Genomic DNA, 13,918 nt, shown 5'->3' with positions numbered 1-13,918 from the left:
GGAATGCAATGTATTAATTCAAACATTCATATCTTTTAATTCATTATATTTCTGTCTAATGTCTGTTATTTCGAACAGAACACATTTGACTTAATTGACTGTTTGAATGTGTTCCAAGGTTACAGTTTTCAAATAACACATACTAGTAGTTTTGATTTATTGATTAATTGGGAAGTTTATTGACATGTTAAAGAATTTAATCCATGCAATGCTGTTAAAAGGAAAATGCATGCCGCAAAAAGCAAAAAGGCTCGTTTCCATTGTTGTCCATTAAATGTTCATCACATTTGATACATTCAATAATAAAATATATACAAATCCCATTTCCATATGAGTTGGGAAATTGTGTTAGATGTAAATAAAAACAGAATACAATGATTTGCTAATCTTTTTCAACCCATATTCAATTGAATGCACTACAAAGACAATATATTTGATGTTCAAACTTTTTTTTTGCAAATAATAATTAACTTAGAATTTCATGGCTGCAACACGTTCACCACCGTGTTACATCTGTCGGATGTATTTGTTGTTGAACCCCAAGATGCAGGGACGGAGGCCGGCATAGAATAGGAAAACGTGATTTAATTTAAATAATAGAACAAGAACAAACACAAAGCGCGCACATGGGCGGAGTAACAAACTAAGGGTCTTTAGCATAGAAGCTAGTGGATAGCAAACAGAAAAACTGGAAATGACTAATGGCTGAAAAGGACAGTTTACCGCTACGACGACCAGGACAAAATGTAGCACGACAGGTAATAGCTGAAAAAAATCACAGACACGACAAGTCCGAATGACAATACAATGATCCAGCAACTGACACAAGACAAAGTAGGTACAAATAAGAGCGGGCTGATTGGCAACAGGTGTGGCCAGGTGCCAATCAGTTGCAGCTGAGGAGGAACACAGCACTCAGGGAACAAGACAGGAAGCTGACAAAATAAGAGCCCTAGACAGGAACTAAAGACAGGAGATACTAAACACAGAGGAAACAGACAAATGCAGAGGAAAAAACTAAAACATAGACAAACTGTCAGGGGAAAGCCTGACAACATCCCCTTTTTCTTTTAACAACACTCAATAAATGTTTGGGAACTATGGAAACTAATTCTTGAAGCTTTGAAAGTGGAATTATTTCCCATTCTTGTTTTATGTAGAGCTTCAGTCGCTCAACAGTCCGGGGTCTCCGCTGTCGTATTTTACACTTCATAACGCGCCACACATTTTCGATGGGAGACGGATCTGGACTGCAGGCGGGCCAGGAAAGTACCCGCACTGTTTTTTTTTTTACAAAGCCACGCTGTTGTAACACATGCTGAATGTGGCTTGGCATTGTCTTGCTGAAATAAGCAGGGGCGTACACGAAACAGACGGTGCTTGGATGGCAGCATATGTTGTTCCAAAACCTTTATCAGTGTTTATTGCCACCTTTCCCAACTTCTTTGTCAGGTGTTGCTGGCATCAAATTCTAAAGTTAATGATTATTTGCAAAAAATATATATAAAGTTTGTGTCTTTGTAGCATATTCAACTGAAAATGGGTTGAAAATGATTTGCAAATCATTGTATTCCGTTTATATTTACATCTAACACAATTTCCCAACTCATATGGAAACCTGTAACATATATAGAACAAATTACGTGAAAAAATGGATAAATCATGAACATATATGATTTGAAAAACATTATTTACAAAAAATGGGGGTGAGGGGTATTTACACTATGTACATGTAAAGGTGGAGCAGGGAATAGATGGGGTAAATTAATATAATGGATTAAAAACAGAGTAAATTCATGCAGTATTTTGTTTCTCTGCAAAAAAAACAACAACATATGAATGCTCTTGAAGCTCAGCAAAAACCTATTTTTTCCTAAAAAGCCTTACAGGAGTCAATTGGCGAGCATGTGAGTGGACAGGTTGTCAAGAGAAGACAAGCTAACGAGTCCAACAACCCCGAGAAAAAAAAAAAAGCCAGAAAGCCAGTTTTGATTTATTCGACAGGTAGGGAAGGAGGATGGTGTGAAGTAGACAACACAGCTCCATGGTTACTCTAATAATGGACACCCAAGACATGTAAGCTCTCGCCTCTCGAAATGTTTTATAGTGGAGAAGTAATGAATGACAGAAGGTAGCTAGGAGACGAGGGATAAGGACGTGTAGCGGTATAAACAACAAGACCTCAACAAGGAGTGACTTATGGAGCGCTAAGACATCAGCGGGCGGTGGACTGGCAACAAAGACAGCCATTGAAGGAACAGATAAGAACCGAGTGAAAGTACATATTTGTACAGAAGGTAGAATAAAAGGACAGGTCATCAAACATGGTGATCCTTATTATTAAATGTTATTTCCGGCAATTTATTTTTTGTCTTGTTTTTTTCCAGTATAACAGCGGAATAATAGGTTAGATTGAAATAACGTGAGTGACAATAAGAAAAGCTCTGGCTCGCTTGGGGAGAGGTCGTGTACCGCGTGTTCGCTGGTATGCGTTTTGAAATCCGTACGCAGCAAATATAAAACATCCCCACGTTTCCAAGACTCTTTTTTTTAAATAAAAAAAAAGGTAAAACTTTCAATGTCAATCAATCAATGTTTATTCATATAGCCCTACATCACGAGTGTCTCAAAGGGCTGTACAAGCCACAACGACATCATCGGTTCAGATCCCACATCAGGGCAAGGAAAAACTCAACCCAACGGGATGGCAATGAGAAACCTTGGAGAGGACCGCAAATGTTTGGACCACACCCCCTAAGGCGACCGGTGCAATGGACGTCGAGTGGATCTAACATAATATTGGGAGAGTCCAGTCCATAGTGGATCAAACATAATATTGGGAGAGTCCAGTCCATAGTGGATCTAACATGATAGTGAGAGTCCAGTCCATAGTGGGACCAGTAGGAGACCATCCCAACAGGTCAGCAGGTCAGTTCGGTGGCCAGCGCTTCATCCGTGGCCCCTTCTCCACGTAGGAGAAGGGGGAAGAGCAGAGAAGAAACGGCAGATCAACTGGTCTAAAAGGGGACTCTATTTAAAGGCTAGAGTATACAAATTAGTTTTAAAATGGGACTTAAATGCTTCTACTGAGGTCGCATCTCGAACTGTTACCGGGAGGGCATTCCAGAGTATCAATCAATCAATCAATCAATGTTTACTTATATAGCCCTAAATCACTAGTGTCTCAAAGGGCTGCACATACCACTACGACATCCTCGGTAGGCCCACATAAGGGCAAGGAAAACTCACACCCAGTGGGACGTCGGTGACAATGATGACTATGAGAACATGATACTGTGAAAGATCAATCCATAATGGATCCAACACAGTCGCGAGAGTCCAGTCCAAAGCGGATCCAACACAGCAGAGAGAGTCCCGTTCACAGCGGAGCCAGCAGGAAACCATCCCAAGCGGAGGCTGATCAGCAGCGCAGCAGCACCAGAGAGAGTACCTGAGCCCAAACAGAAAACGCTCTATAGCCCGCAGACTTTTTTTGGGCTCTGGGAATCACTAATAAGCCGGAGTCTTTTGAACGCAGATTTCTTGCCGGGATATATGGTACAATACAATCGGCAAGATAGGATGGAGCTAGACCGTGTAGTATTTTATACGTAAGTAGTAAAACCTTAAAGTCACATTTTAAGTGCACAGGAAGCCAGTGCAGGTGAGCCAATATAGGCATATATATCGGTATATATGTATGTAGTAAAGGTATACACAGTACAGGCGTACTATGATCAAACTTTCTTGTTCTTGTCAAAAGTCTAGCAGCCGCATTTTGTACCAACTGTAATCTTTTAATGCTAGACATAAGGAGACCCCAAAATAATACGACACAGCTGTCACGACTTGAACTTGGGCGTGGATTGTTTTCCTGAAGTAAAGGAAAATCGGCGCGAGCAAGGCGTGAATGTAAGTACATCTTTTTATTACACTAAAAAACTACAAAAAAAACAGGAACAAACAAAAGGCGCGTACAATGGCGGAGAACAAACTTGACTAATGAAAAACAAAAGACTACCACAAAGGCAATTAACTATTAATTATAAACAAAAACTTACTTGACATGGAACTGTGAACAGGACATGGATCATTGCAAGGTGCGTAGCAGGTGGTAGACGTGGGAAGAAGGTGGTGTTGCCAGGACGAAGAACAGACATAGACCACTTAAATAGCAGTGACAACAGGTGTGAGACATGAGGAAAGGTAAAACCGAATGAGTTGCTATGGTAACAAAACAAAACAAGGAAGTGCAAAAACAGGAAACAGTGGAGTCTTAAGCAAAACAGAACATAACTAAACAAAACATGATCACAAGACATAACAGTAATCGAGACGAGACGTAAGGAACGCATGAATAATGATCTCGGTGTCGCTAGTGGACAAAAGTTATATTTGTATATAGTAAAGGTATATACAGTACAGGCGTACTATGATCAAACTTTCTTGTTCTTGTCAAAAGTCTAGCAGCCGCATTTTGTACCAACTGTAATCTTTTAGTGCTAGACATAAGGGGACCCCAAAATAATACGACACAGCTGTCACGACTTGAACTTGGGCGTGGATTGTTTTCTCGAGGTAAAGGAAAATCGGCGCGAGCAAGGCGTGAATGTAAGTACATCTTTTTATTACACTAAAAAACTATAAAAAAAACAGGAACAAACGAAAGGCGCGTACAATGGCGGAGAACAAACTTGACTAATGAAAAACAAAAGATTAGCACAAAGGCAATTAACTATGAACTATAAACGAACATTTACTTGACATGGAACTGTGAACGAGACATGGATCATTGCAAGGTGCGTAGCAGGTGGTAGACGTGGGAAGGAGGTGTTTTTTTCAGGATGAAGAAGATGCGAGACATGAGGAAAGGTGAAAAATAATGAGTTGCTATCGTAACAAAACAAAACAAGGAAGTGCAAAAACAGGAAACAATGGAGTCTTAAGCAAAACAGAACATAACTAAACAAAACATGACAACAGTAATCGAGACGAGACGTAACGAACGGGTGAATAATGATCTCAGCGTCGCTAGTGGACAAAATGGAACACATTTTAGCGATATTACGGAGATGAAAGAAGGCTGTTTTAGTAACACTCTTGACGTGTGACTCAAAGGAGAGAGTTGGGTTGAAGATAATACCCAGATTCTTTACCGAGTCGCCTTGTTTAATTATTTGGTTGTCAAATGTTAAAGTTGTAATATTAAATAGAGGTCGGTGTCTAGCAGGACCGATAATCAGTATTTCCGTTTTCTTAGTGTTAAGATGCAAAAAGTTAGCGGACATCCATTGTTTATTTTCATTAAGACACGCCTCCAGCCGAATACAATCCAGCGTGTTGGTCAGCTTTGGGGCATGTAGATGCTGAAGACTGCAGGGCCAACAACCGAACCCGGGGGAACTCCACACGTTACCTTAACATAGTCCGATGTCACACTGTTATGGGAGACACACTGCATCCTATCAGTAAGCTCAGAGTTAAACCAAGACAAGGGTAAGTCTGACATACCAATTCGTGTTTTGATACGCTCTAATAAAATATTACGATCGACGGTATCGAAAGCAGCGCTAAGATCAAGAAGCAGCAACATAGATGACACATCAGATTTCATCCTTAGCAATAGATCATTAGTCATTTTCGCGAGGGCTGTCTCCATCTATCTGTCTACATCTGTGGAACTCTTCGCCACTGGAGTTAAAGTCACAGTCGGACATTAAACTTTTCTCCACAAAAGTGACAAATTGGCTGAAGAAAAATCCGAAGTGTGAGCACTAGAACTGGGTGTAGTACAGTATGGACAAACGGGGCCAATTATTTTGAATGAGGAAAATCTAATTTAAAAACATGCGTATGCTCAAAAAACACTTAAAACTTTTAGTATATCAGTATGTGGAATTACATATTGGAATATATTAAGTAAATAAATCAAACAAGGCACCAATATGACTCAGTTTAAGAGACTGTTCAAACTACAAGTGTTCACAAAGTACACAGAACAAGAATTATGATGAACATATTGAACCCTGTTTTTTTTCCTTTTTTTTTAATTGAGAAAAATATTTGTTATGTATTTAATATTTGTATGCTTACTATGGTATATTATTTATTTATTATGTATTTGTTCACTGTTCTGTTACAGAAACAATTGTAAACATACAAACATTAAATACTTAAATAATCATTTATAGTGTTTCAAAATAGCCTCTGACTAGAAGTCTTATGTACTTTGACAACAGTTACCTGTGGGTAGCAATTTTTAATTGTACTGTCCCTGTCAAATAAGTACATTACATGCACATACACTTACACACACTTTTCCACTTTGCATCATTCCATCTTTGATGATCTCGAGCCCAGAGAAGACGGCAACGTTTCTGGATGTTGTTGATAAATGGCTTTCGCTTTGCATAGTAGAGTTTAAGTTGCACTTACAGTGTAGCGACAAACTGTATTTAGTGACAGTGGTTTTCGGAAGTGTTCCTGAGCCCATGTGGTGATATCCTTTAGAGATTGATGTCGGTTTTTGATACAGTGCCATCTGGAGGATGGAAGGTCACGGTCATTCAATGTTGGTTTTCGGCCATGCCGCTTACGTGGAGTGATTTCTCCAGATTCTCTGAACCTGTTGATGATATTATGGACCGTAGATGTTGAAATCCCTAAATTTCTTGCAATTGCACTTTGAGAAACGTTGATTGTAGCTGAGATAGGCGCCAGCGCCCCCCGCGACCTCAAAAGGGAATAAGCGGTAGTAAAAGGATGGATGGATGTTCTTAAACTGTTTGACTATTTGCTCACACAGTTGTGGACAAAGGGGTGTACCTCGCCCCATCCTTTCTTGTGAAGGACTGAGCATTTTTTGGGAAGCAGTTTTTATACCCAATCACGGCACCCACCTGTTCCCAATTAGCCTGCACACCTGTTGGATGTTACAAATAAGTGTTTGATGAGCATTTCTCAACTTTATCAGTATTTATTGCCACCTTTCCTAACTTCTTTGTCACGTGTTGCTGGCATCAAATTCTAAAGTTAATGATTATCTGCAAAAAAAACTAACATGTTTATCAGTTTGAACATCAAATATGTTGTCTTTGTAGCACAGTGGTTCTTAACCTGGGTTCGATCGAACCCTAGTCGGCCTCAGGGGTTCGGTGGAGTCTCAGCCATCGTGTAAATAAAAACTTTTCCCTATCTACCTATTATGGATACCCCCAAACAATGTTCCCTCTAATTTTCCATATGCGTGAGCAAGGGTAAAAACTCCTTGAGCATTCAGGGGAACACATCAATCAATCAATCAATCAATGTTTATTTATATAGCCATAAATCACAAATGTCTCAAAGGACTGTACAAACCACTACGACTACGACATCCTCGAAAGAACCCACATAAGGGCAAGGAAAACTCACACCCAGTGGGACGCCAGTGACAATGCTGATTATGAGAAACCTTGGAGAGTACCTCAAATGTGGGCAATGCTAGACATGGGGAGACCCGAGAATAATACGTTACAGTAATCGAGACGAGACGTAACAAACGCATGGATAATGATCTCAGCGTCTTTAGTAGACAAAATGGAGCGAATTTTAGCGATATTACGGAGATGAAAGAAGGCCGTTTTAGTAACGCTTTTAATGTGTGGCTCAAAGGAGAGAGTTGGGTCGAAGATAATACCCAGATTCTTTACCGAGTCACCATGTTTAATTATTTGGTTGTCAAAGGTTACAGTTGTTTTATTAAATGGAGGTTGGTGTCTAGCAGGACCGATAATCAGCATTTTTGTTTTTTTGGCGTTGAGTTGCAAAAAGTTAGCGGACATCCATTGTTTAATTTCGTTAAGACACGCCTCCAGCTGACTACAATCCGGCGTGTTGGTCAGCTTTAGGGGCATGTAGAGTTGGGTGTCATCAGCATAACAATGAAAGCTAACACCGTATTTGCGTATGATGTCACCCAGCGGCAGCATGTAGATGCTGAAGAGTACAGGGCCAAGGACCGAACCCTGGGGAACTCCACACGTTACCTTAACATAGTCCGAGGTCACACTGTTATGGGAGACGCACTGCATCCTATCAGTAAGATAAGAGTTAAACCAAGACAGGGCTAAGTCTGACATACCAATTCGTGTTTTGATACACTCTAATAAAATATTATGTGAGCAACGTCAGACGTGCACATGCACTGTGGCCACACCAGCAGCACACCTGTCCCAAACCTGAATAAATAACAAGTGAAATGTTTTATTATTTTAATAAAATGACAGCAGTCATTTCCATGAGGTGGGGTCCCTGCTTTGGAAGTTATTTGTCCCCCTTTCAGATATCGCATTTAGTTGCCACTAAAACATTCACATGTTGCACAATGAGATGTAAACATGGGCTCATGTGTACATTTCTGTACATTTCTGTTTGTAATATATATCTTTAGTAGTATTTCCTTAATATAATGACATAATTTCATGATTATCCATCCATCCATTTTCTACCGCTTATTCCCTTTCGGGGTCGCGGGGGGCGCTGGCGCCTATCTCAGCTACAATCGGGCGGAAGGCAGGGTACACCCTGGACAAGTCGCCACCTCATCGCAGGGCCAACACAGATAGACAGACAACATTCACATTCACACACTAGGGCCAATTTAGTGTTGCCGATCAACCTATCCCCAGGTGCATGTCTTTGGAGGTGGGAGGAAGCCGGAGTACCCGGAGGGAACCCACGCATTCACGGGGAGAACATGCAAACTCCACACAGAAAGATCCCGAGCCTGGATTTGAACCCAGGACTGCAGGACCTTCGTATTGTGAGGCAGACGCACTAACCCCTCTGCCACCGTAATTTCATGATTAATATTTATAAATTAAGATTAAATGGATAATTTTTTTTTTTTTTTTCACTAAAGAAGGGTTCGGTGAATGCGCATATGAAACTTGTGGGGTTCCTTACCTTCAACAAGGTTAAGAACCACTGTTGGAGCATATTTAACTGAATTTGGGTTGAAAATGATTTGCAAATCATTGTATTCCCTTTTGTATTTACTGTACATCTAACACAATTTCCCAACTCATACGGAAACGGGGTTTGTATTTGTAGTTTTTTTTTTTTTTAATTCTTCAGGGAGCCACTAGGGCGGCACTAAAGAGCCACATGCGGCCCGAGAGCCACGTTTTGCTGACTCCTCAGTCTTATAGCCTGCTCCATAAACAAAACGCGAAAGTTTTGTTTCGGTTTTTTGTTGACTGAGTGACATTCCGGTTAAATCTCCCCACAATTTATTGATGTTCAGGTTGTAAGACCGTCCCGTTTGCCGCATTGTTTACATTCGGCGGAATACGGCGACTGAGTAATTGCTACGAGCAAAGGTGAGGGCAACACGGCGGGCCTCTTAAAGGGGAACATTATCACAATTTCAAAAGGGTTAAAAACAATAAAAATCAGTTCCCAGTGGCTTGTTGTATTTTTTGAAGTTTTTTTCAAAATTTTACACCTCCCGGAATATCCCTAAAAAAAGCTTTAAAGTTCTTGATTTTCGCTATTTGCGATGCGACTGTCCATTTCCCTGTGACGTCATACAGTGCTGCCAATACAAACAACATGGCGGTTACCACAGCAAGATATAGCGACATTAGCTCGGATTCAGACTCGGATTTCAGCGGCTTAAGCGATTCAACAGATTACGCATGTATTGAAACAGATGGTCGGAGTATGGAGGCAGATAGCGAAAATGAAATTGAAGAAGAAATTGAAGCTATTGAGCGAATAGCTATTGACGCTATTCGGCCATAGCATGGGTGTACCTAATGAAGTGGCCCATAGCATGGCCGCCTTATTAGCATCGCCGGTAAAATGTGCCGACCAAACGATCAGGACTTTCGCATCTTGTGACACTGGAGCAACTTAAATCTGTCGATTGGTAAGTGTTTGTTTCGCATTAAGTGTGGGTATCTAGTTTCAAATGTACATACAGCTAGTGTAAATAGCATGTTAGCATCGTTTAGCGTAGTATGTTAACATTGATTAGCTGGCAGTCATGCCGTGACCAAATATGTCTGATTAGCACATAAGTTAATAACGTCAACAAAACTCACCTTTGTGATTTCGTTGACTTAATCGTTGCAAATGCATCTGCAGGTTATCCATACATCTCTGTGCCATGTCTGTCTTAGCATCGCCGGTCAAATGTGAAGACACTTTGGTACATTCATTGGGGGTCTGGCGGCAGATTTCTTGCCAGTGGTGCAACTTGGTTCCCTCCCTGTTAGTGTTGTTACACCCTCCGACAACACATGATGTCTCCAAGGTTCCAAAAAATAGTCGAAAAAACGGAAAATAACAGAGCTGAGACCCGGTGTTTGTAATATGAAAATGAATACGGCGGGTGTGTTACCTTGGTGACGTCACGTTCTGACATCATCGCTAAAAGTCCGATAAACAGAAAGGCGTTTAATTTGCCAAAATTTACCCATTTAGAGTTCGGAAATCGGTTAAAAAATAAATGGTCTTTTTTCTGCACCATCAAGGTATATATTGACGCTTACATAGGTTTGGTGATAATGTTCCCCTTTAATGTGCTGTCGGAATGCCTTCGCCAGGAGAACACGAGCCAGTAACTTTTGTTTTTGTGTTTTGCCTCCATCTGTATTCATTCTTCCGTGACTCACAAAAGAGAACGGCAAAGACGCTCACTACCTTTTGTGTCCCACCGCGGTCCAGGAATTGGTTTTAAATTGACCTTTACGTAGAGAATGCCTCCGCCAGCCGGCAGTGATATCTGGCTGTAGAACAATCTTTATGTTAAAGCGCGGTCTAGCCCCTCAGCGCTTTCATTGGAAGTAAAAGTCGTTGGCATCAATTAAGGATAATCTTGTTCAGTGATCAGGGTTTAATGACCGGCCTGGGAGCAATGAGGAGGAATGGCAACTCGGTGCCAATGAGCGCAGTCCCACGACTGCACTTATCTGGTAAGTCTCGTAAATATCTGCATTAGAGGTTTCCCGTTTAAATACAGTCCGGACAGAGGGGCGTTTTTTTTTTTCCAGTTTGCTGTGAATAAAGGAATTATCCGACTCAAACAACTTCATTCCAATGCTGTTTTTTTGTTCTCTCCGCAGGAAGTAGTTTTGTGGTGTCCATGGGCGGCTTCCTGGACGTTTCCAACTGGTTGAACCCGGCCAAGCTCATCCTGTACTATCAGACCAATTCGTCGGCAGAGTGGGTCCGGGATTACTGCGGACAGAGGACCACCGACCCCTGCGAACAGATCTGTGACCAGGACACAGGTTAGTGCTGAAGGACATACCGTTTTTTTTAGGAATTAAGCCTATATAATTCATTATCATTATAAAAAAATATGAAGGGGATTGCCATGCAAGCAACCTGAGGGTTCCTGGTTCGATCCCTAGCTTCTACCAACCTCATCACGTCATCTGGACCAAAGGGGAAGCAAACCACCCAGACTGTTGTCGACGCAAAGTTCAAAAGCCAGCATCTGTGATGGTATGGGGGTGCATTAGTGCCCAAGACATGGGTAACTTACACATCTGTGAAGGCACCATTAATGCTGAAAGGTACATACAGGTTTTGGAACAACACATGCTGCCATCTTTTTCATGGACGCCCCTGCTTATTTCAGCAAGACGATGCCAAGCCACATTCAGCATGTGTTACAACAGCGTGGCTTCATAAAAAAAAGATTGCGGGTACTTTCCTGCCCCCGCCTGCAGTCTAGAACTGTCTCCCATCGAAAACGTGCGGCGCATTATGAAGCCTAAAATACGACAGTGGAGACCCCGGACTGTTGAAAGACTGAAGCTCTACATAAAACAAGAATGGGAAATAATTCCACTTTCAAAGCTTCAACAATTAGTTTCCTCAGTTCCCAAACATTTATTGAGTGTTGTTAAAAGAAAAGGTGATGTAACACAGTGGTGAACATGCCCTTTCCCAACTACTTTGGCACGTGTTTGTCAGGGGTATTTGTTGACGAACCCCAAGATCCAGAGATGGAGGCAGGCATGGAGTGAGCAAACATGATTTTAATATAAATACTAAGACAAAATCAAACAAAGGGTTCAGACCTAAAGCGCGCACGTGGGCGGAATAACAAACTAAGAGAGCTAGCACTGGGAGCTAGAAAAACAAAAAGGAACTTTAGCATGGAAGCTAGAGGATAACAAACAGAAAAAAATGGAAATAGCTAATGGCTAACAAAAACAGCTTACCGCTACGACGACTAGGACAAGATGTAGCACGACAGGTAATAGCTGAAATGATGCCAGACACGACAGGTAGCAAAGACACAAGAGTGACATGAGGCAACGACAATACAAATGACAATACAATGATCCGGCAACTGACACAAGACGAAGAGGGTACAAATAGGAGCGGGCTGATTGGCAACAGGTGTGACCAGGTGCCAATCAGCCGCAGCTGAGGAACACAGCACTAAGGGAACAAGACAGGAAGCTGACAAAATAAGAGCACTAGACAGGAACTAAATACAGGAGATACTAAACACAGAGGAAACAGACAAATGCAGAGGAAAACAAAAACATGGACAAGCTGTCAGGGGAAAGCCTGACAGTCTTGCAGCTATGAAATTCCAAGTTAATTATTATTTGCAAAAAAATAAAAAATAAAGTTTATGAGTTTGAACATTAAATATCTTGTCTTTGTAGTGCATTCAATTGAATATGGGTTGAAAAGGATTTGCAAATCATTGTATTCCATTTATATTTACATCTAACACAGTTTCTCAACTCATAAGGAAACGGGGTTGTACCTTGAAGGTAGAAAAAGTGGTATACAAGTATAACCCATTTACCAGTTACCATAATTTACTTAAACAAATGTTTGGCTTTATGCAGATACTCAGAGCTTTTGTCGACATCATTCGAACTGAGAAACTTAATATTATTTTTTTTGCAAATATTCATTAACTTAGAATTTAAGGGCAGCAACACATTGTAAAAAAAGTTGGCACAGGAGCATTTTTACCACTGTGTTACATGGCCTTTCCTTTTAACAACACTCAGTAAATGTTTGGGAACTGAGGAGACCAATTTTTGAAGCTTTTCAGGTGGAATTATTTCCCACTCTTGCTTGATGTACAGCGTAAGTTGTTCAACAGTCCGGGGTCTCCGTTGTGGTATTTTACACTTCATAATGCCCCACCCATTTTCAATGGGGGACAGGTCTGTACTACAGGCAGGCCAGTCTGGTACCAACACTTTTTTACTACAAAGCCACACTGTCAAAACACATGCATAATGTGACTTTGGAATCGTCTTGCTGAAATAAGCAGGGGCGTCCATGATAACATTGCTTGGATGGCACATGTGTTACTCTAAAACCTGTAAGTACCTTTCAGCATTAATGGTGCCTTCACAGATGAATAAATTACATAATCCTTGGGCACTAATACACTCCCATACCATCAAAGATTATTATTATAACAGGGCCCCTTCTTCTTCTAACATGACTGTGCACCAGTGCACAAAGCAAGGTCCATAAAGACATGAATGACAGAGTCAGGTGTGGATGAACTTGACTGGCCTGCACAGAGTCCTGACCTGAACCCGATACAACACTATTGGGATGAATTAAAACGGAAACTGAGAGCCAAGCTTTCTTTACCAACATCAGTTAGTCGTCGGAAATTTCCTATAAAGACACCCCGCAACCTTGTGGACAGCCTTCCCAGAAGAGTTGAAGCTGTAATAGTTGCAAAAGTTAGACCAACAATGTTTATATATATATATATATATATATATATATATATATATATATATTAGGGCTATGAATCTTTGTGTGTCCCACGATTCGATTCAATATCGATTCTTGGGGTCACCATTCGATAATATATTGATTTTTTTCGATTCAACGCGATTCTCGATTCAAAAACGATAGTTTTCCGATT

General features: G+C 40.9%; 1 protein-coding gene across 2 annotated transcripts in view; it reads left to right on the top strand.

Moving 5' to 3' along the window:
* LOC133536148 (astrotactin-2-like) overlaps nucleotides 1–13,918 on the top strand; it is a 747,946-nt gene that overhangs the window by 368,663 nt on the left and 365,365 nt on the right. For both annotated transcript variants that reach the window (XM_061876407.1, XM_061876406.1), the window contains exon 7: nucleotides 11,112–11,279. In XM_061876407.1, the coding sequence (XP_061732391.1) occupies nucleotides 11,112–11,279 (168 nt within the window). The remainder of the gene's footprint in view (nucleotides 1–11,111; nucleotides 11,280–13,918) is intronic.

The sequence above is a fragment of the Nerophis ophidion genome, linkage group LG17, assembly GCF_033978795.1.
Source record: "Nerophis ophidion isolate RoL-2023_Sa linkage group LG17, RoL_Noph_v1.0, whole genome shotgun sequence".
Taxonomy (NCBI): domain Eukaryota; kingdom Metazoa; phylum Chordata; class Actinopteri; order Syngnathiformes; family Syngnathidae; genus Nerophis; species Nerophis ophidion.
The sequence above is the reverse complement of the archived record's forward strand: the minus strand, read 5'-3'. Positions and strand labels throughout refer to the sequence as shown.